The sequence below is a fragment of the Heloderma suspectum genome, chromosome 10, assembly GCF_057233095.1.
Source record: "Heloderma suspectum isolate Gila_16-S chromosome 10, 16-S_ref, whole genome shotgun sequence".
NCBI lineage: Eukaryota > Metazoa > Chordata > Lepidosauria > Squamata > Helodermatidae > Heloderma > Heloderma suspectum.
The window spans coordinates 14,163,399-14,186,631 of NC_139467.1; the positions used below are offsets into that span (position 1 = coordinate 14,163,399).

The 23,233-nt window shown below is 48.4% G+C and overlaps 1 protein-coding gene across 4 annotated transcripts; it reads left to right on the forward strand.

Annotated features, from left to right (window-relative positions):
* Window positions 1–1,988: 1,988 nt before the first annotated feature.
* On the forward strand, window positions 1,989–17,954 carry LOC146337754 (phospholipase A2 inhibitor gamma subunit B-like). 4 transcript variants are annotated; one of them, XM_084815251.1, is made up of 8 exons: window positions 1,989–2,070; window positions 2,706–2,813; window positions 6,145–6,244; window positions 6,612–6,762; window positions 12,183–12,299; window positions 13,454–13,606; window positions 14,429–14,569; window positions 15,365–17,954. In XM_084815251.1, the coding sequence occupies exons 4-8, from the start codon at window positions 6,675–6,677 to the stop codon at window positions 15,508–15,510; spliced, it is 645 nt and encodes a 214-aa protein (XP_084671377.1). In that variant the 5' UTR covers window positions 1,989–2,070; window positions 2,706–2,813; window positions 6,145–6,244; window positions 6,612–6,674; the 3' UTR covers window positions 15,511–17,954. The 4 variants fall into 4 exon arrangements, with proteins under 4 accessions (XP_084671377.1, XP_084671379.1, XP_084671376.1 ...); XM_084815253.1 differs by lacking the exons at window positions 6,145–6,244; window positions 6,612–6,762; XM_084815249.1 differs by lacking the exons at window positions 1,989–2,070; window positions 2,706–2,813 and having other exon boundaries at window positions 6,040–6,244.
* Window positions 17,955–23,233: the final 5,279 nt, after the last annotated feature.

A 23,233-nucleotide genomic window follows, 5' to 3' on the forward strand; every position in this document is an offset into this window, starting at 1 on the left:
GTATTAGGCAAGAGCTAATAAGCCTGTTTGCAGGTATACCTCTTGGCAAACAAAAATGTTTTACTCTCATGATGTTAGCCAGGTGAAGCCAGTAATTATCAGCAAATCGCTGGGACAAACTTCTCTTTCTAGGGGCAGACCCCCCTTTTTGCACCTTATTAAGGAAACACAATGCAACACTACTAACACTACAACACGCATGTTTGATCTTCTTTGGGATCTGACCGTACGCCGGGCAGCTATTCACCTGGCAAGCTGCAGTAGGGTCTAGTCCCCTTCTTCAATTTTCCAGTTGCAGGTCTGACCGTATGCAGGGGGACAGTTTCCAGTGTGTCCACAGTAAGGTCTAGCCTGAGTCTTCTTACTGCTTTTTCAGAATGATTTTTAAAGGATATACTGATGTACGTTAGGGATGTACGAATCCCTTACCTTGTTCCTGGTGGAGATGTCCATGGTGGGGGGGAGGCGATCCGTCCCTCCCCCCGGAATCCTCCCTGGCTGACTCCGCTCTGCGGCAAGTCCACGGAGCCGCCGGCTGGGGCCACCCACAGCCGGACCTCTGTCTGCTGCCAGGCTGCGGCCGCAAACGGAAGCTGCCGTAGCGGCAGCCATTTGCATCCATGTGTTAGCTGTGATAGGCTACATATATATTTACGTAGCCTATCATGAAAAGAGCAGGGACGCAAATGGCATAGCAGATGCTATTTGTATTGCGTCCCTGCTCTTTTCCATGATAGGCTACGTAAATACTTATGTAGCCTATCACGGCTAACGTAACAAGGGAAGTGGTGGCCACAGACCAGGGTAGCCATTTGCGGCCGCAGACCAGGGCAGCGGATAGACCGGATGGCCGACACCAGGTAAGATCCATCCCAGGGAAGTTTTGCAGGGTGGCAGGATGGGATTGGTCTGTTCCTCCACGGACTCCAGGGGACTCACTGGAGTCCATGGTGGAATTCTCTAACATCCCTAATGAATGTAGATCTTCACTACTCATGTTATTAAATTGCCAGAGAAACCCAAAGAAGTTACATTGATTCAAACCCCCTTCTAATAACCAATATAATGGAGTCAACGATAACAAAGAAGACATTTATTCTCTAACCTTGTTCAACATCACAGATCTTGTGATTTCAAACTCAGATGAAGCGCGAATATTCTGACTCTGAGCTACTAATTTGGCCTCACTCAAGATCACATCCCATTATTCATGAACCTGCTGAATGTCAACAATGAGACTTTCTGTGTTACCCCCTCTCAACATCAACTGTAGTGCCACATGCTTCAATGAACAGATTAGCCTGGTGAATCATTGGAAGTAACTTAAGCCACAAAGATGACATTAGAACAAATTCAAGTGTGGACATGTATTTCTGGATAGAATTAAGTTCCGTCCAAGCCTGTGCAGTCAGATTTGAGTTCACTTAAGGCCTTCCTTACTTGATCCAAATGATGTGCAGCTGGTGGTACACTATCAGTCCATGCAGACCACCTAGTTTTGGACATCCCATGCAGTGAAATGGGAAGATGTAGTTTCAACATTTCCCACCTTTGTGGACCGCCATTGGGGAAGTCGTGCATTTGCTGCATTGTTCCAAATCAGTGATTGCCTCTTTGCACGATTCGGCACAGTCAACACCTACTAGGTTAAGGTTAGCAGCCAATACATCAGTATTAATTGCTGGCGAATTCCCCTTGTTGTTTGCTTTGTTTTATGCAAATATAAATGACGCAACACATCAGTTACACAAGTCATTTTTTCCAAAACAATACTTCAGGGTTCTGAAGGATCCCATTGTCCTTGTCCTGACCCACTGCCACATGCTCTCCTTGAAAATTTCCACCTAGAAAGCATTTGTCTGTTTGTTCCTTAGTCCAGATAACAGGACGTCTCCCAGTTGGCTTATGGTTAGCTGGAAGAAGAAGCAAAAATATGACATCACATTCACAGCCCTGCTATATAAAGTAGGACACGGAGGCCCCCAAACAGGAGAAAGCTGTGCAGATCCATTCACTGTGCCTGGTAACCTTTGGCAAAGTTCGATTGCTGCAGGCTGCTTGAAGTTCTTGGTAAGCACACCTTTTCTTCTCAGGAGCCTGGAACTCTTCCAAAAAAGGAAACCCAGCTTCTGCTACTGGATGACATGACTTGCTACATTTGTGTTTTGTTCTTGCTCTGTGAAACTCAGAATGGCAAACAGTGTTTCCCCCTTCATTTTATGCTTGCAAAACTCACAACCTTTTATTATGCAGGTTAGGCCTGAAGGACACCAGGTGCCTGAAGGACACCAGGAAGCTCTGTATGCTGACAGGAGATTTTAAACCAGGTCTCCTGCAAACAGGTTGAAACTCTAGGCCCAATGCTACAGTTGCTCTAACATTTGAAAATGTTGGCATTAAATAACTTCCTGTAAGCTTATCAAATCCCACTTTCTTTTTTCCCAATGAAGACTGCTGCTTCTGCTTATTCAGTTTATATTCTGTTCATATTCAGTTCATATTTTGCAGGATATGTACATTATTTCTTTAGTCTCTTGCCCAATCTTGTAGAATTCACACTTTGTGCCAAGAGACTCTAGGAACCATGATGTAGTGCAACTCTACGTGATGCCTGCCTGCATGGAAACATGTGGAGACTGTACTGTAAGCAAGCACATGCTCATGTTGAAGGAATAACACCAATGGATTTCTGATGTCTCTTTTAGGCACCTCTGGCCAGAGTCCAACCTGCAACCCCAGCCTTGTGCATCTTTTCTTGTTCGCCATGTGGTCTCTCCTGGCCTGCAGTCTCCTTGCTGCTCTCCTAGCTACAGGTGAGGGGATGCCATCAGCAATTGGGGGAGCAGCCCCAGATTCTGGGTTCTTCAGGATCAAGTGAAGTAGCTCCTGTGATAATGCAATCAGGGAGTTGGAGGGGCCCCTTATAGGACTAGTTTGAGGCCTCCACACTCAATCCAGGAATCCCAGACCTAGATCATTTGCAAGTTGGGGTGGGCAAATAAGCAATGTGCCAGCTTGCCAAGATTCTCTAACCATCAGCCATCTGCTTGTCTCTCCTCAATTTGCTCTCATGTTGTGATCGCTGTTCATTTTGCATGAATGAGAAAATGCAAAACCAACAGGCATGGAACGTGAATCTTGCACAAAAATTCCTAAATGTGCACAGCTCTCCAAAATTGCACAATTTCCCCCCATAGACTAAAGCATGGGTGATTTAAAAGGTGCACATCCTGAAAAGGTTGTGCATTTTAAAGAAGTTGGCCATTCTGAAAAATGTCTGTGTTTTGAGAAACTAGCATCTTTGGGGAAAGTTGTCAATTTGGCAAAGTTACGCAATGTTCAAGTTCACATTTTATGAACGTGAAGCTGGGTTCAAGAATTTGCTCACGTTCCCATTTGGGATTATGAAAGGGGCATTTTGGAGCGATTTGAGAACTGGAACAAAATTCTCATACATCCCAATCTGCAGCAGATGGCTATCTAGCATTTCTGATAGACCTGCAATGAGGGAACTCCCACCACTATCCTAGGAAATTGCTTCCATTGTCAAACTGCCCCCCTCCCACTGCTTCCACCAAACCAACCTTAAAATTCTCTTTTATTTCCCCTCACCATCTTCCTTTGCCCTTTTCTGCCTGATTTCTAGGGATGTATGAAAGTCACTCACCTTTTCGAAGCGTGACACTTGTGGTGGGGGGGAGGCGCTCCGTCCCTCCCCCCGAAATTCTCCCCAGCTGGTTCCACTCCTTGGCGAGTCTGCAGATCTGCCGGCCGGGGCCACCTGAAGCCGGACATCCGGCTGCTGGGCAGCCTGCACAGGGACGCAAATGGTGGCCACTGTAGCCACCGCCATTTGCATCCCTGTATTTTGCCATGATAGGCTATGTAGCCACCGCCATTTGCGTACACGCTTTTTTTTTTCTTCCCAAAGATAGCCGTGGTAGGCTATATAAACATTTACCTAGCCTATCACGGCTGACTACAGGGACGCAAATGGTGGCGGCTACGGCCACCGCCATTTGCGACCCAGCAGGAGCAGAGGATTCGCGGCCGGAGGGATGGGGCACCTCCCCCCCAGCCAGAATTTCGGCCAGAGGGACAGGATGCCTCCCTCCCACCAAGAATTTTGGGGGGAGGAACAGAGCACCTCTCCCCCACCACAAAGCAAGCTGCGGGACCAGGTAAGGGACTTTCATCCATCCCTATACCTCCTGCAAACCTCATCATCTCCTCTTCTTCTGACCCCTTGGCTGAACCTGACCAGCACATATACAAAATATTTTAACCTCTTAATATCCCCAAACCCAACTAAGTAGAAAAATGGCAGACAGTTCTGTTCTTTCACAAAGTCTAAGACCACATTTTGCTGCCCTGCCTTGTTTTGCAATTAGGCATGTCAGAGAAATCTGCAATGGAACCAAATGAGTTTGGATTTTGATGTATCTGGCTGGTAGATTCTGCAGCGGACCAGCTTTACCCCATTTGGTGGATTCTATCGACTTGCAGACCAGTTTTCTAACTTTTCCGATTTTGCGAAAATTTCATCATCGAAGAATACACATTTTAAAAAAACCCAGCCAAAATGTGCATTTTCCCCTAGGCTAAAATGTGAAAATACACATTTGGGGGGATTTTGCGCATTTTTGCAAGGGCAAATTGTCACAGGTTCACCTTTGTGCAAATTCAGAAACTAAACAAATTCCAATTCCATTGATGGGCAGACTGGAACGAAAGGTACCTCACAATCTGCGAAACACAGATGGAATGGGTTTTATACAATCCATACATCCCTAGCCCAACCTGACTTCCCAGAGGCGAGCCCCAATTCACCATAAAACCTTATATTGCAGCAATTCTAGAAAATAGGTTTATGCTGTTACAGCCCCAGTAAAGATCCACAGATAACAATTCACAATGTAAGGCTATAGCTCCCCCCAAAATTGGGCAAGCCCTCACATCATTCCCCTCCCCACAACAGCCTCTGCCTCCCTGGAAGTCCTTCAAGCTGGGTTTAGTAGGATACAGCCTGTAGAAGCGATGGACCAGCTGGGGTGCATGCAGATTTGCTGCTTGTTCCCAGGAATGCTCTTCCGGCCCATAGCCTTTCCAGTTCACCAACTATTGCAAGAGTCCAGGGTGGAGGCAAGTACCCAAAATCTGGTCTACTTAAAACTCCTCCTCCCCATCATTCATGACTGCTGCTAGAGAGTGATCTGTATAGGGATGGCGGAGAATTCCACCAGATTTCAGTAAGGCCAAATGCACTGGCATTCAGCCCCCCAAAATCCGTGGCGGAACGGCCTGCCCCCCGCCCCCCCACGGATTCCCCCCAGGACGAGGCTTACCTGGGGCAGATGTTCCGGATGGCAGCAGGTCCGGCGGTGGGTCCAGCGGCGGCGGCGGCGGCGGCGGCTGGTCTTTCGACCGGCTGCCACGGCCTCCATTGTTGTCCTGGTCATTGCCGTGATAGGCTATGTAAGTATTTACTAGGGGTGGACGAAAGTCACTTACCTGTCCTCGAAGCTTTTCGCGGTGGGGGGGAGGTGCTTCGTTGCTCCCCCCGCGAAGTTCAGGCCGGGGGGGGAGGCTTCCCGCCTCGCCCGGCCGAAATTCAGGCCAGGGGGGAGGCTTCCCGCCTCGCCCGGCCGAAATTCAGGCCGGGGAGGAGGCGCCTCGCCTCGCCCGGCTGCGAACTAAACAGTTAAAAAAAAACAAAAACGCCCCCGTGATAGGCTACATGACGATTAACGTAGCCTATCACGGCTAGATCTGCAAAGTCAGCCGTGATAGGCTACGTAAATCGCCACGTAGCCTATCACGGGTGACTTAAAAAAAAAAAAAGCGCGTACGCAAATGGTGGCCCCCATAGGGAGCCGCCATTTGCGTTCCTTATTTGGTCACTGTAGTCTACGTAAATCTTTACGTAGACTACAGCGACCAAATAAGGAACGGGAATGGCGGCTCCCTATGGGGGCCACCATTTGCGTACGCGCTTTTTTTTTTTTTAAGTCATCCGTGATAGGCTACGTGATGATTTACGTAGCCTATCACGGCTGACTTTGCAAATCTAGCCATGATAGGCTACGTTAATCATCATGTAGCCTATCACGGGGGCGCTTTTTTTTTCTTTTATTGGAATGGCAGCAGCGGCAGCCAGTCGAAAGATCGGCTGCCGCCCCCGCCCCTGACGAAAACCCGACGAACCGCCGGCCGGACCCGCCGCTGGGAGGGACATTCGGCAAAGGTAAGTCCCGTCCCAGGAGGGGTGCGGGGGGCAGGGGGTGTGTGGAGAATTTCTCCCCGAAACTTGTTTGGGGGGCCGAACACGTTGGCGCTCGGCCCCCCAAAGTTTCAGGGAGAAATTCTCCGCCATCCCTAGTATTTACATGTAAGTATTTACATAGCCTATCATGGCAAGCCAAGAAAAAAAACCAAACCCGCGTATGCAAATGGCGGCGGCTACGGTCGCCGCCATTTGCATTCCCTGTTTTTCTCAGTTTTAGCCTATGTAAATATTTATGTAGGCTAAAACTGCGAAAAAAAGGGAACGCAAATGGCGGCCGCCATAGCCGCCACCATTTGCGTATGTGGGTTGTTGTTTTTTCTTCCAGAAGGAAGGCTACCCAGCAGCCAGATTTCTGGCTGCGGGCGGCCCCGGCTGGCAGCTCTGCGGAATGTCTGTGGAGCGGAGCCGGCCGGAGAAGGATTTCGGGGGGAGGTGCGGAGCGCGTCCCCCCCACCGCGAATCACCTCATCGAAAAGGTAAGTGACTTCCATACATACCTAGATCTGTAACCCTACTGGGGTCTCCAGAAACCACTAGTGACAGAGGGGATGGGTGCTGTTCAGTGTGTGAACCTGAACAGTGGGGGGCAAGCACAAATGAAAAGAAACTGGGTTGGTCTGGGCTTCGATTTGGAAGGGCCCCTTGCGGCATCTTGCTTGTGGCTAGGTGCTCTGGAGGGGAGATATTGTGTAGACAGCCAAATCCAACTCTCCTCTTTTAATTCTGCCCCTTCCTGACGATGCAGGTGAGCACTATCCTTATAAGCCAATCTAGTGGTCCCTGCAAGAGCTGCTGCATAACCTGCAAATCCTGATAGGGTGCGAACCCACACCCGTCCAGGTTTTCCGGGCTCCCACACAGCCCTTGCCCACGCTTGCTGGTCCCCAGAAAATGCTCAAGCCCCTCCCACACTCGGCGAGCAACCTGCATTTACCCTGGCAGCCTCGTTGAGCTCAGCAGTGAAAATGCACATTTTTAGATGAGCATTTGCACAAAATGCTCACCTTTGGAAAATGTACTTTTTTGCATATATGCAAAAATGCGCATTCACAAAATGCTCATTCTCGCACATGTAATATGTGCATTTGCAAGAATGCACATTTTCGCACATGGGCAAATATTAGGGATGGACGAAAGTCCCTTACCTGTTTTCGAAGCTTGCTTCGCGGTGGGGGGGAGGCGCTTCAGTTCTCCCCCCGAAGTTCAGGCGAGGGCGGGGAGGTGCCCCACCTCGCCCGGCCGAAATTCAGGCCGGGGGGAGGCGCCCCATCCCTCGCTGGCGAAATTCAGGCCGGGTAGAAGTGCCCCGTCTACCCGGCCGCGAAAAAAAAAGTAAAACACACACACACACCTGTGATAGGCTACGTAACGATTAACGTAGCCTATCACGGCTAGATTTCCAAAGTCAGCTGTGATAGGCTATGTAAATCGTCATGTAGCCTATCACGGGTGACTTTGAAAAAAAAAAAAGCGCGTACGCAAATGGCGGTGGCCCATGGGTGCCGCCATTTGCGTTCCTCATTTTGACACGTCTAGTCTACATAAAGATTTACGTAGACTATCATGGCTGACTTTGGAAATCTAGCTGTGATAGGCTACGTTAATCATTACGTAGCCTATCACGGGGGTGTTTTTTTTTTTTACTTTACTTTTTTTTTTTTGCAATGGCGGAGGCAGCAGCCAGTCAGGAGACCGGCAGCCGCCCCCGCCCCCCACGAACCGCTGCCGGACCCGCTGCCAAGAGGGACATTAGGCTACGGTATGTCCCATCCTGGGGGGGGGGGCCGGCGGAGAATTTCCCCACCAATTTCGGGGGGCCGAATGCGTTGGCACTTGGCCCCCCAAAGTTTCGGGGAGAAATTCTCCCCCATCCCTAGCAAACATGCACATTTTTGTGATCGCCATTTTATTGTTCAAAAAATGACAACTGCAGAGCTCGCTGAGGATGCTGGGGTGAGTGCAGGCCACTAGCTGAGTGTGGGCAGGGGATGAGCATGGGCAGGGGCTTGGTGAGCGGGGTTTGGGGATGGGGGCAGGGGCAGGGGCAGGGGCAGGGGAGTTCCACCAGATTTCCTGGATGGAAGCGGGTGCCTGAACCATCCCTAGTTTCTTGATGAAGTCTCCCATGGCTGGCACTAGGGCTGTACAGTTTCCCCACTGTCTGTTCTGGTGGGGAATCCATGGGAGGGGAGGCAATCCATTCCTCCCCCCTGGAATCCTCCAGAGCAGCTTCCCTCGGATTCCAGGTGGTGGTGGAAACTGGCTTCAGGGCCACTTACCTTCCCTCTTGCCAGCCAGAGCCGTTTGCCTCCTCCCTGTCCCTGCCAATTGCCATTTTTTTTTAAAGGCAATCGGGAGGATGTGCCCATAGACCTAGACACAAATAGAGTCATGAATCTTGCGTCTAAGTCTATGTGTCCATAGGCTTATACACAAGATTCACGGCTCTATTTTGCATATAAGTCTATGGGCACATCCTGCCGATCGCCATTTTTTTGGCAATCGGCAGGGACACGGAGGAGGCGAACAGCTCTGGCTGGCAAGAAGCAGCCAAGTGCCGTTCCGCCTCCAGTCCTCCTGGAGCAGAGGTAAGTGGTCCCGATCTGCTGTGGATTCCTGAGGACGGATTCCAAAGAATCCAGCCTCATTTGAATCCGCAGTGGATTTCTCTGACATCCCTAGCTGGCATGGTGGAAGGAGCTAGGGTGGAAGGGAAGGAGCGGGGATCGCAAGCGTCATTGGTGAAATATGGAGTCCATTAGGTGGCAAGCAATGTTGTATATGAATTCAATGTTGTATATGAATTCAGCCAGAGGAAGCAGCAACAGCCAATTATCCGGCTGATAATTCATATAGCAATGGAGATACTGCTCAGGTGTGGTGTTGGTTCTTTCTGTTTGACCTTCGGTCTGAGGATCGTGAGCTAATGAAATTCTGAGCTCTACCTGCAGAGGTTGGAGCAGTTCTCACCAAAACTGAGCTGTGAACTGGGGCCGTCTATCAGAGACGATGCAACCATGCAACCTGAAGAGGTGGTGATCAAAAGCCGGGCTGTTTCCTTGGCAGCGGGCAGACCAGAACAAGGCACAACTTAAGCTATTTGGTAAACAGATCTGCCACTACCAGAATAGTAGTTTGGCACCATGGGGGAGGTAACTCTGGTTTAAACAGAGGGATGACACTAAAGATCAATATCGAACATTCAGTCCTGGCAGGGAAACCTGCCTCTTAGGTGATTGCTACATCTCACAGGATGCCTCTGCTCTGCCCACTTTAACTGTAAAGGAGACACCCCTGGAACACACTCTTCTGCAGAGATTGATTGATTGATTGATTGATTGATTGATTTCATTTTTAGACTACCCAATAGCCGAAGCTCTCTGGGCAGTTAACAGAAATTAAAGATCTCCTTCTGCTGCCCTATTCCCATAGAAGGCTCCCCTGGTCAAAAAGCAGGGGCCTCCATCAAGGTCAGGTCTCCCAGCTGTGGAAGCTGGGCTGTACCAGCATCCTGAGTCTCACCCCCTGGCAAGGCATTGGGAGACCTGGTGGAACGGAGTTCTCAGGTTCATGGCTTCTCATGCTGGGCCTGAATTGCCTGATTTTACAGCATCCCTTTCTGACTTGGAAACAGTGTGGGAGGCTGTAGCACCCGCAGAACTGGGGGAAGGAGGCAATAAGCACAGTACCAAAGAAAGCTCTTAGTGAGCAACCTGGGACCAGACTGATGCCTTGAAGTCCAGATCCCCCTCTCAGACTGCAATCCCTTCTTGATAGAGGAAGCCCTTAAAGGAGCAGGTCTCTAACCTAGGGCTGAGCACTCCATCAAACCTCTACAAGCTCCTGCCTAGGACTCTGCCTACACTGATGCACTGGCTGTATGGAGTGTGAGGCCTGTGGAGGTGAGTTGGCTGCCCCCGTGCTGAAACTGCACTGTGATCTTTGGATGAAGACGGGTCTAAAAATAGTTTAAATGAATGAATAAATAAAATTAATTAATGGACTGGCTCAGGGACCAGAGCCTCCTATCTAGGTTCAGGGGTCTCAGGCTGAACATACTGCAGAATCTTGGTCCCAAGGGTCTCTGGTATCTTGGGCTCAAGAGGCTCTGACTCAGTGGTGGTGTTTGGGCCTGGTGCTTCCTCCATCAACACCACAGGTTGCTCATCCTCTGAATCTGCATCTGGGTCACTGCTGGACTCCAGGCTCATGACATTTGCTCACACAATCCATCCTTATCTCCCTTGTTTCTACCAATGCCTTCTGTCTCTCTCTGCTGGTTTGCGACCTCTGCTTTCCTTGGTTCTCTTCACCACCACTAACACCCACAAATCTACATTTAGGGTGTATGTTCTTTGGTGGTGAGGATGTGCCTTTTATCACAGATAAAAGATAAAAGACCCACCCCCACAGGTAAGGATGTTGGAGAGAGAAATCCATAACAGAACCAAATGAGTTAGGATTTTCTAGGGATGTACGAAAGTCACTTACCTTTTGCGGATTCTGTTTATGGTTGGGGGGGAGGCATTCCGTCCCTCCCCCCAGAATCCTCACTGGGGGGGAAGCACTCTGTTCCTCCCCCCCCCCCCCAGAATCCTGGCCGGCCGGCTGTGCTCCGCAGGAATTCTGCGGAGCCGCCAGCCGGCTCCGCCAGCAGCCAGACATCTGGCCACTGGCTAGCAGGGACGCAAATGGCGGCGGCCGTAGCCGCTGCCGTTTGCGTCCCTGCAGTCAGCTGTGATAGACTACGTAAATGTTTACGTAGCCTATCACGGCTGACTTAAAAAACAAACAAACCTGCGCGTACGCAAATGGCGGCGGCCATGGCCGCCGCCATTTGCGTTCCTTATTTTGGCACGTCTTAGTCTACGTAAACATTTACGTAGACTAAGATGGCAAAAATAAGGGGAACACAAATAACGTAGCGGACGCTACGCTATTTGTGTTCCCCTTATTTTTGCCATCTTAGTCTACGTAAATGTTTACGTAGACTAAGACGTGCTAAAATAAGGAACGCAAATGGCGGCGGCCATGGCCGCTGCCATTTGCGTATGCGCGTTTTTGTTTTTTTAAAAAAGAAGTCAGACATGATAGGCTATGTAAAGATTTACATAGCCTATCACGTGTTTTTTTTTTAAACCTAGCCGTGATAGGCTACGTAAATCTTTACATAGCCTATCACATCTTCTTTAAAAAAAAAAAACTGGAAATGGTGGCGGTGGCAGCTGGTCGGAAGACCAGCCACTGCCGCCGCCACCAGAAAGATCCGCCCCAGGTAAGTCTTGTCCCGGGGCGGGCGGGGGGGGCAGGCCATTCTGCCACCGATTTCGGGGGGCCGAATGCGATGGCATTTGGCCTCCCTGAGATCCATGGAGGAATTTTCGTATATCCCTAGGATTTTCATGAATCTGACCCACAGATTTCACAGTAGACTGGCTTTTCCTCTGTTGGGAGGATTCCATGGACTTGTGGATCATTTTTCCAATTTTCCCAAATTTTGCTCACATTTTGTCATAGAAAAATACTCAAAATAATAATTTTTAAAAAAACCAGCCACGAATGTGCATTTCCCCCAAAGGCTAAAGTGTGGACATGTGCAGTTTGGAGAATTTTGCACATTTTTGTAAGTGCAAAATTGTGCAAATGTGCATTTGTGCAAATTTAGAAACAAAAAAAAAGGAAACAAAAAAATACAATTCCAGCAGAATGAATGGTGCCTGACAATCCATGAAACACAGGTGAAATGGATTTTACACAATCCATACATCCCTACCCACAGGTCTGTGATGAAAACACACAGATTGCATAATATCGACAAAACTAATCACTATTTGAACCCAAGGATGTAATTCCATTAGGAAACTTCTAACAACTGTTCTGTGTCTTCCTTCTCCAGGGACCTGTCTTGAATGTGAGAATTGCAATAGTCTTGGCAGCACCTGTACAGGCTATATGGAGACTTGTGATGCTGATGAAGACACATGCATGATCCATCTGAGGGAGTTTTCACAACGTATGTGGCCTTGAGTGCTACTGTATTACACACAAGAAGAGTGTGGCCCAGCCACCCTAGATTAGATGTGAGAGTGTTGCCATTTGGATGGAGTAGGCCTGAGTTCAAGTCCCACATTTAACCCTGAAAAGCTGAATGCATCTTGGATGTTTAGATGAAGTATAAGTTTGGGTGGCCAGATGTTGGGATCACCATCTTTGTGCCAAGCTTGTGACTTTCAAATACCCTCAGTCTGGGAGCAGTTACCAAGGGAATTCTCAATTTGATGTCTTGGTTAGGTCTATTTGTACTGTTCAGCATTCAGCCGCTTAGGAATCTCAACATTCATTTACAGTTTACAACTCCCTCCCCCTCCCCCAGTCTTTATGGTTGAAATCATGGCCTTAAATGTTTTGGCAATTAAATTGCAGAAACCTGGATCTACTTTGTGGAGGTCAGGGGCAGTACACAATAAATTTTGCAAATAAGCAAATCTGCATTAATTCTCTGGATTTGCATGATGCATACAGGCCACAGAGTCCTACTTTTCTTGGATAGGATATTTATTTATTTATTTAAGACAGAGTACACGTGGCTCTGAGCTCAGTGTGTTCCTGCAATTGATAGTGTAAAAAAGGTAAAGGTGTCCCCAACCAGTCATCCCCGACTCTAGGGTGTGGTGCTCATCTCCATTTCTAAGCCGAAGAGCCGGCGCTGTCCGAAGACGCTTCCATGGCCATGTGGCCGGCATGACTGAACACCCAGGTGCACAGATCGCTGTTACCTTTCCCGCCGAAGCAGTACCTATTTATCTACTTACAAGTTCTTGCTTTCTAACTGCTAGGTTGGCAGGAGCTGGGACTGAAGACGGGAGCTCACTCGGTCACGCGGCACTCGGGTCTCGAACTGCTGTCCTGCCGACCTTCCAGTCTGTAGTTCAGCGTCTTAACCACTAAGCCACCGTGGCTTCTTATTTGATTTTTTTAAAAAAATTATTATTAATGTTTATATATACTGCCTTATTTAGTAAACAGTGGTACGGATCCACATGGGAATGTGTCCTTTTGTTAACTAATAATTGTTAGTTTAGAAGCCTAAGAAACTTCAATCCCAGAGACTTCTGTTGACCTCCAGTTTTAATAAAAAATACTCCCCCCCCTTTCTCATCCATGAAGTTTCTGTAACAATGACGTTCATCGGCAAGGAGTGTGGCAAATCCAGCACCTGCAAAGCTGGCATAGCTGAGGCAAATGTTGGGAAAGGAGTCCTGCTCAGATCAAACACACTGTGCTGCACCGGGGATGAATGTTCAACAGCCGCAGTTCCTGGTATGTGTGTTGAGATGGCCTAGAAACCTGCCTGCTAACACCCTGAATCTGATGACCTTCCAACATCTTCTTGGCTTCTAAGGGCAGAAATGCATATTGGAATGGAATAGGAGAAATGTGTCTATCTACTCAGATGTATGCTTTTTTGTACACCTTTTTTGACTGGACCACTGCTTTGCACAGTGGAAAGAACTGCAAATACTGAGGGATGGTTGGGAACCAGTTTGTGTCTCCATTTGGGAAGTGCAAATAAGGTCAGTTCGTATTAAAATGCAAACAAAGTGAATTTCTCACCCATCCCTAGTCAAGCCACATTTTACTAACCTGAGAATTAAGCAAGGGAGAGGAATTATACTGCCCAGTGGGGCACCCCACTGGGTCTTCAGTCCTTTAAGAGATGTTGGCGCTCAATCCAACAGAACCCTCTGGTTTGGGTATTCTTCCCTCTAAACCCTGAAGTGTGCAGATTCTCTGTAGCTCCTTGGTGGTTAGGTAAATGTAATCTATACTTCCTCAAGGGCATCTTCATCTATTGCCACTTCATTTTTAGTGTGTGTGCATCTATCTATCTATCTATCTATCTATCTATCTATCTATCTATCTATCATCTATCATCTATCATCTATCATCTATTATCTATCTATCCATCCCACCCCCCTCTGTGTGTGTGTATCCTGTCCTTCCTTGGAAGGCTCTTTCCCCCTTATCCTCTCCCCATTTGTTCCCAGATTGAAACTTAACATTGATCAGAGACACTGAGGCTGACTAATGATGGGCCCTGGCACCAGTGAAGACCTGCTGACCTTCTACTTAAATTTGCAGTGCTGCCACCACCAGACACCAAACCCAATGGGTTCCATTGTCCTGGATGTGCTGGATTGTTTTCACCTACATGTAATGGAGAGACTGTTGCCTGTGTGGGATCTCAGAACAAGTGCATTGATATCTCAATGAATACAACAGGTACTAATTTGATGTTTCCAGCACCGTGTTTCTACCCTGACCTTCCTTCCATGAAGGCAAAGTGGTATACATAAAGCAGGGGTGCAGAACCTCAGGTCCAGGGTCTAAATGTACATCCCTGGAAGTCCTAATCTGGCCCAGCAGGGACCCTCTTCCCCCGGCCTCATGCCTCTCCCCTGACTGCCAATCCTTTGGTGGGTTTCCCAGCTTTTGTGGCTGCAATTTAGGTCAAAATCAGTGATTTACAGCCGCAAGTGGAGCACAATATGCCATTTGCATCTGTATTTTGATCAGCAATATGCTAATGGCAGCTGCCATTAGCATATTGCCTTGTACAGGGAGCAGGAAAGCCGCTCCACATGAAAACTTCCAGACACGGAGGTGAGTGGTGCCATTCTGCTGTGGAATCCGGAGGTCAGATTCTTTGGAATCCATTCCAGCCTCATTTGAGTCCAGGGGGGAATTATCTGCCATCCCTAGGTGTGCATATTGCATAACTTAATTGGACCCCTGGTGACTGTAGCAATACAATGTAGGTGCTTAATCCTTCACACAGGGCTGCATGTTGCCCTCCCCTGCTTTCACCCCATTCCAATCAGAGTTGTGCAGAGAACAACCACTGGGGAATATTGTTAGAGTTGTTGACTCTTTGGGCCTCCCCCAAAATTCCTTGGATGTTTTGCACCATCCAGAGTCTCCAGTTTCACTTGAGGAGAATTGTACTGGGAACCCTATTGGGCAGAGAGGTATCCATTGCAAGCTCGATGCTGACCGCCATCTCGGTTATTCCTGCAGGTCTAGAATTTGCTGTCAAGGCCTGTGCTACTGAGGCTGTCTGCGTCATGATTGCAGCGGGTATCAATAACTTTGCAGGAATTCCTGTAGTCCTGACTAAGGCTGAGTGTGGTGCAGCCTGCAGCGTTTCCACCCAAGCTCCATAACCAGTTGGCTCCTCATGTCATCACCATACCTTATCTTCCTCATCTAAATACCCTGCCTCATCTAATAATGACTCAGTTGAAGGGTTATCATTCTGGACTTTTTGGCTCCCACAGTGATCAATTGATTTATAAGCTTCTCCTAGAGTTAAATCCATTAAAAAAAAACCCTCTTTGAAAAATTCTGCTTTGTACAGAGTTTTATTTAAGTCAAAGGCTTTTATTGTGAAGAAAAGCATTGGGGTGCAATACATACCGCTACCTCTTGAGGCAGCACTTACTCCTATACCAGGGATGCTGAACCCCCCACTAGGGATGTGGGATGTCACTTGTGCCCACCACTTCCTGCAACTCATAGGATCTCTGCTGCAGCCCACCCCCATGAGCTGGGCTGCACAATCACTGGAGGACTTGGTGAGTAGTCCGGGAACTTCCCGCAGCCCCTGCTCCTCGATGTGAATTGCCATTTTTATGCAAGATATTTATTAAAAACTTGGATGAGGAGATGCAGGGAATGCTGACCAAATTTGCAGATGACACAAAACTGGGCGCAATAGTTAATACCCTGGAATACAGAAACACAATTCAAAGTGATGTTGATAGGCTGGAGCACTGGGCAGAAAACAACTGAATGAAACTTAATAGGGGTAAATGCCAAGTGCTGCATGTAGGCAATAGAAACCAAGTGCACAGCTACATGATGGGGGATATTTGGCTCAACAGTACTACAAGTGAGAAGGATCTTGGAAATGTTGCAGATCTTGAGCTGAAGATGAGCCAACAATGTGACGTGGCTGCAAAAAAGGCAAATGCTCTTTTGGGCTGCATTAATAGAAGCATCGCTTCCAATCCCTGGAAGTACTAGTTCCCCTCTACTCAGCACTGGTTAGGCCTCATCTGGAGTACTATGTTCTGGGCTAGGGATGGACGAAAGTCACTTACCTGATCCCAAAGCTTGCTTCGCGGTGGGGGAGGGCGCTCCGTCCCTCCCCGCAAAATTCTGGGCTGGGGGGAGGCGCCCCATCCCACCCCGCCAAAATTCTGGGTGGGGGGGAGGTGCCCCATCCCTCCCCACCAAAATTCTGGCCGGGGGGGAGCGCCCCGCCTCTCCAGCCACGAAAGTTCTGCTCCTGCCAGGACGCAAATGGCGGTGGACGTAGCCACCGCCGTTTGCGTCCCTGGCCTGCAGTCAGCCGTGATAGGCTACGTAAATGTTTACGTAGCCTATCACGGCTGACTTTGAAAAAAAAAAAGCGCATACGCAAATGGCGGCGCCCATGGGAGCCGCCATTTGCATTCCTTATTTTGGCACGGGTAGTCTACGTAAATATTTATGTAAACTACAGCGAAAATACGGGCAACGCAAATAGCCGGAATCCTGGCCGGCTGGCTCTACTCCGCAGGGATTCTGCGGAGCTGCCGGCCGGCTCCCCCAGCAGCCGAACATCTGGCCACTGGCTAGCAGGGACGCAAATGGTGGCGGCCGTAGCCGCCACCATTTGTGTCCCTGAATTCAGCCATGATAGGCTACGTAAAGACTTAAGTAGCCTATCACATCTGTTTTTTTTTTTTTTAAGTACGCAAATGGCGGTGGCTACAGCCGCCGCCATTTACGCTCCTTATTTTTGGCCGTCTTAGTCTACATAAATATTTACGTAGACTAAGACAAAGACAAGAAAGGGCAATGCAAATAGCGTAGCAGACGCTATTTGTGTTCCCCTTTATTTTCACCGTCTTACTCTACGTAAATATTTACGTAGACTAAGACTGCCAAAAATAAGGAACACAAATGGCGGTGACCATAGCTGCTGCCATTTGCATATGCATTTTTTTTTAACCCAGACGTGATAGGCTACGTAAGTCTAGCCTATCATGCCGGGGGGGGGGGAACAGACTGCAAATGGCTGCGGCGGTGGCAGCCAGTCAGAAGACCAGCCGCCGCTGAAGCCGCCGCTGGAGCTGCCGCCATCCGGAACATCCGCCCCAGGTAACTCTCGTCCCGGGGGGGATCCATGGGGGGGGGCAGGCCGTTCCACCATGGAGTTCGGGGGGGCAAACACACTGGCATTTAGCCTCACCGAGATCCGTGGCAGAATTCTCTGACATCCCTAAATGGAACCAATGACGTAGGGAGGTGGTGGGCTCTCCCACGCTGGGGGCACTCAAGATGAGGCTGGACAGCCACCTGTCAGGGATGCTTTGACTTGGATTCCTGCACTAAGCAGGGGGTTGGACTTGATGGTCTTGTAGGCCCCTTCCAACCCTACTATTCTATGATTCTATGTTTCTATGAAGATGGGGGCTTGCATCAACGTGTGGGTGGCTGCAGGGGTGTCCCCACTGCTGTCGCCGCTATAGTGAGGTGGGGGGTGGAAAGGAGAGGTTAGGATAGGTACACCCTTCTTCTCCCCCCACTCCTGCTACAGCAGCAACAGTGGCAAGGGACAGGCTGGTTGTTTTACATAAGTGTAAGAGGCTTATGTAAAACAACAACCCTGTCCTTTGCCACTGCCATCACTGTAGCAGGGCGGGGTGGGGTGGGGGAACAGGATAGGTGCTTCCTTCTTCCCTCTGCCCCCACCTGCTACAGCAGCATTGGCAGGGGACAAGCTGGTCATTTTCTGTAATTCTCTCAAACTTTCATAAAATGACCAGCCTGTCCCTTGCCTCCCTGAAATGGGGGCGAGGGGGAAAGAAGGCAGCTGCTCTCCTCCTTCCCCAATCCTTGCTGCAGCAGCAGCAGTGAGGGACAGGCTGGTCATTTTATGTAAGTGTAAGAGACTTATGCAAAATGACCACCCTGTCCCACACCACTGCTGCTGTAGCAAGGGGGTTGTCCCTTCTTTCCCTCTTGGTGATAGGTGGCTCACTGAGGGACCGGGTGCCCCCACTCTTGCCCAACTTAGCATGTGGTGAGTCAGCGAGAGCCTAGGTCAGCAAACTGTCCCTGGGAAATCCGTTTCTTTTTTGGCTTTACAGAGTTCTGCAGAAAGCCCTGCTAGGCTCACATTTGCGGGCTGAGCTTCAGGGTTTCTTGAAATCTGGGAACTTTTTGCAAATTTTAAAAAATTGTGCAAATACAGATTTGCACAAACTGCCCCTGCAATTTGCATAGTTAGCAGAAATTTTGGTGCAATTTGCATAATTTGCACAATTTTGCAGCAATTTGCACAAATTATGCAAATTACACCTGCAATGTGTGCCAATCTCTATTTGTGCAAATTGGAAAACAATATGGAAAATCCACTAACTGGTCTGCCTCAAGGCAACATCCTTCCTCAAAAACACTGGGTTTGGAGAGCTCTGGTAAACCCATTCACTGTGACCGGAAGCTAGATTAGATTCAGTCCACTTTGGAGGGGCCCCATCTCAATTTGGACATTTCCCAAATCCATCTTAATCTGCCCAGTGTAGAAAGCCAAATGCATTTTGGTCTTTTTCTTATGTTTTGGCCTTCTTCAGCGGGCTGTAACATTAACAGTAATAAAAATTACAAATAGGACAACACACACAATTAAAACAGTAGTGAAATACAAATTGCCACAAGGGCTTATGCATATGTGACATTATTTTAAAAATAAAAATAAAACCTGCCTTATTGCTAGGAATAACATATAAGGTCATCCTTTTACTAGAGAAATAAAGGGAGGAAAAAGATCAGTAGGAAGAATGGGAACATCATGGTTAAAGAATCTGAGGGAATGGATCAGCTGTACTTCTATACTCAGAGCAGCGATGTCAAAAACAAAAATAGCTGTAACGATAGCCAACTGCCGATAGGAGATGGCACCTTAAGAATAGATAGAATAATAAATTAAGTAACACAGCCTTTGTGTGTGTGTGTGTGTGTGCATGTGTGTATAAACAGTAGACAGAAGCTAATATGTTAGTATTAATTGCTGGTAAATTCCCCTTGCACAAGCTTTGAGTTGTGCAAACACAGATGACAATACTTTTCGGTTACACAAGTCATTTTTAAAAAACGTTTAGGGTTCTCTTGTTGAACCATTTAATTTTTGGTCTCTGATATCAATAAGGATGGATGAAAGTCCCTTACCTGGTCCCGCAGCTTGCTTCGCTGTGGGAGGGAGGCCCCCGCCCCCGCCGAAACGCCGCTGGGACCCGCCGCCGAGAGAAACATTCGAAGGAGGTAAGTCCCATCCCGGGAGGGGGCGGGGGGCGGAGAATTTCATCACCAATTTCGGGGGGCCGAATGTGTTGGCATTCGGTCTCCCAGAGATTCGTGAAGAAATTCTCCGCCATCCCTAGATATCAACATAAGTATTGAGTGACTTAATTCATATATCTGCCTGGCTTTTCAAGCCTTTTCCAGGGACCTTCTAGGGAATTTTCAGGGGCCTTTCTTGGGTGCTTCTGAATTCAGATGTTAAGTTGATGACAGGGCTGGCCGGACCCTTAGGCAGAGTGAGGTGGACACCACAGTGGATAGCAGGTGGTGGATAGGGATGTCAGAGAATTCCACCACAGATCTCAGTGAGGCCGAATGCCAGTGCATTCGGCCCCCCAAAATCTGTGGCGGAACAGCCTGCCCCCCTGCCCCCCCGCGGATCCCCCCTGGGATGAGACTCACCTGGGGCCGATCTTCCGGGCGGTGGCGGCTGCGGCGGCGGCTGCGGCGGCTGGTCTTCCGACCAGCTGCCGCTGCCACCATTTGTCTTGTAAAAAACAAAAAAACAAAAAACGACATGATAGACTACGTAAAGATTTACGTAACCTATCTTGGCTGGGTTAAAAAAAAAACAAAAACCAACGACGTGATAGACTGCGTAAAGATTTACGTAGCCTATCATGGCTGGGTTAAAAAAACAACAACTGTGTACGCAAATGGCGGCGGCTATGGTCGCCGCCATTTGCATTCCTTATTTTTGGCTGTCTGAATCTATGTAAATATTTAAGTAGATTATGACGGTGAAAATAAAGGGGAACGCAAAGATTTACATAGGCGAAAATGGTGAATCAAAAAGGGACGCAAATAGCATCCGCTACGCCATTTGTGTTCCCCTTTATTTTCGCTGTCATAGTCTACATAAATATTTATGTAGATTAAGACAGCAAAAATAAGGAACTCAAATGGCAAATGGCCATTTGCGTACGTGGTTTGTTTTTTTACCCAGAGCCCTCCGCGGCTGGAAATCCGGCTGCAGGCGGCTCTGGACTGGGCTGGGCCTGGCCGGCTGCTCTGCGGAGCTGCCGTGGAGCACAGCCGGCCATGGAGGATTCCGGGGGGGGAAGAACGGATCGCCTCCCCCCCCCGTTGAGGATTCTGGGGGAGGGACGGAATGCCTCCCCCCACACCATCAACATAATCCGCGGAAAGGTAAGTGACTTTCGTACATCCCTAGTGGTGGATAGTAGGCATTCATCAATTCCATCGATGGAATTGGATTTTTTTATAGTTTCTGAATTTGTGCAAATTTGCGCATGCAAAGATGTGCAAATCCCCACAAAATGCACATTTTCAAGCTTTAGCCTATGGGAGAAATGTGCTTTTTTGTCCTTTTCAGGTGCATGTGTGTATTTCTACGAATGAAATTTGTGTAAAATTCCCAAAGGTTAGAAAAACAGTCAGCAATTGTGTGGAATCCACCTGACAGGGGAAAAGCCAGTCTGCTACAGAATCCTGAGGGTGGATTCATAAAATTCCAGCATTACTGTGGAGCAGAGCCAGCCGGCCAGGATTAGGAGGGGGGAGGGACGGAGCACCTCCCCCCCCGGCCAGAATTTCAGGGGAAGGGACGGAGCGCCTCCCCCAAGCATCAGCATAATCCGTGAACAGGTAAGTGACTTTTGTACATCCCTACTCTTCAGGCAGCCAAATGTCTTGGTGCCTCTTCAAGTGAAACATCTGAGGATCTTGATGGAAGCCAAGGGAGTTTCACTAAGGCAAAGGTGGGCATCTTGCAGCCTTCCAAAGGTTGTTGGGGATTTCAGTTCCCATCAGCCCTAGCCAGCATAGCAAATGGTGATGGAAGATGGGAAACAACCAAAATACTGAGGGAGATCAACTGCCATTTCTCTAGGGCAGGGGTGGGAGAACCACCTTCACCCTGAGGCCCACAATTCCTCAAAGCTCACCTTCCAGGCACTGTATACCAGCAGTGGGTGGGGCCAAAGCAAAAAGTGGGTGGGGCCACCTCACATGTGCTCTTATACCCCCCCACACACACCCATTCACACATAGATGCCTTCTCAGTTTCTCCCACAGAACACACACACACACACATTCATATACACACCCTGATTGATAAATAAATACATATATGGATTCTCACATATACACAAAGATTCCCCCCTCCTCTGTGTATCAGTTAGCCTTGAAATAAGTCTAGGACTTCTAGAAGTGTCACCCAGATTTTGCCTGGAATGAAAGTTGAAGTAAATTAGGATATTCCCCCTCAGAAAAAAGGATTTTGAGGGAAGCAAAAACTGTACTGTGAATGTCTTAGGTGTTTTTTGCACATTGCTAAGGCTTGTGATCCTGCTGCAGTTTTGTAAATGAGGCAAGACAAAGCTGGCTATTTCACAAATTGCCCACAACCAATAGCATGCCATGGAATTTTCCCTCCCATTGTCCCTCTTATGTCCAGTTGCCTCATGCTGTCCTTAAAAATGTCAACCCAGAACAGGTTTGTCTGTTTGCTCTTTAGTCCAGAGAACACAGGATGTTTTCCAGTTGGCTAATGAATAGTTGGGAGATGGAGCCAAAATATGACATCACATTCACAGCCCTACTATAAAAAGTAGTATATGACAGCCCCCAAAGTGTTGGACGAGGAAGAAAACTGTGCACATCCATTTGGTGTGGCCAGGAACCTTAGGCAAGGATCAATTGCTACAGCTGCTTGAAGCTCTTGGTAAGCACACCCTTTCTTCTTAGGAGCATGGAACTCTTCCAAAAAGGCAACCCAGTGCCTGCTACTGGATGACATGACTTGCTACACTTGTGTTTTGTTTTTCCTCTGTGAAACTCAAAGTGGCAACAGAGTTTCCCCTTTCATTTTATCCTTGCAAAACTCACAACCTTTATTAGGCCAACTGATCACTGCCTGAAGGACACCAGGAAGCTCTGTATGCGTAAAGGAGATTTTAAACCAGATCTCCTGCAAACTGTTCAAAACTCTAGGCACAGTGAATTAATTAAATGACTTCCTGTGAGTTTATCAAATCCCACTTTTATTTTTTCCACCAAGACTGCTGATTCTGCTTATTCAGTTCATATTCTGAAGGATACATACATTATTCCTTTATTCTCCTGCACAATCTTGCAGAATCCACAATTTGTGCCAAGAGACTCTTGAAACCATGATGAAGTGCAACTCTGTGTAATTACTGCATGCATGGAAATATGTGCAGCCTGTATTGCAGGCAAGCACTAGGGATGTCAGAGAATTCCGCCACGGATCTCGGTGAGGCCGAATGCCAGTGCATTCGGCCCCCCAAACTCCATGGCGGAACAGCCTGCCCCCCCACCCCCCGCAGATCCCCGCCCAGGATGAAACTTACCTGGGGCAGATGTTCTGGACAGCAGCGGCTCCAGCAGCGGCTTTGGCGGCGGCGGCAGCTGGTCTTCTGACCAGCTGCCACTGCCATTTGCAGTATGTTTCCACCCCCATTCATGATAGGCTACGTAAAGACTTACGTAGCCTATCACGTCTGGGTTAAAAAAAAAACGCATACGCAAATGGCGGTGGCTATGGCCGCCGCC

Coding starts and splice junctions, on each gene's coding strand:
- LOC146337754 (XM_084815249.1), top strand. CDS start 6,074: ATGATAGGCTACGTTAATCATCATGTAGCCTATCACGGGGGCGCTTTT. Junction 6,245..6,611: donor GGGAGGGACATTCGGCAAAG/GTAAGTCCCGTC, acceptor TTTTTCTTCCAG/AAGGAAGGCTACCCAGCAGC. Junction 14,570..15,364: donor TATCTCAATGAATACAACAG/GTACTAATTTGA, acceptor TTATTCCTGCAG/GTCTAGAATTTGCTGTCAAG.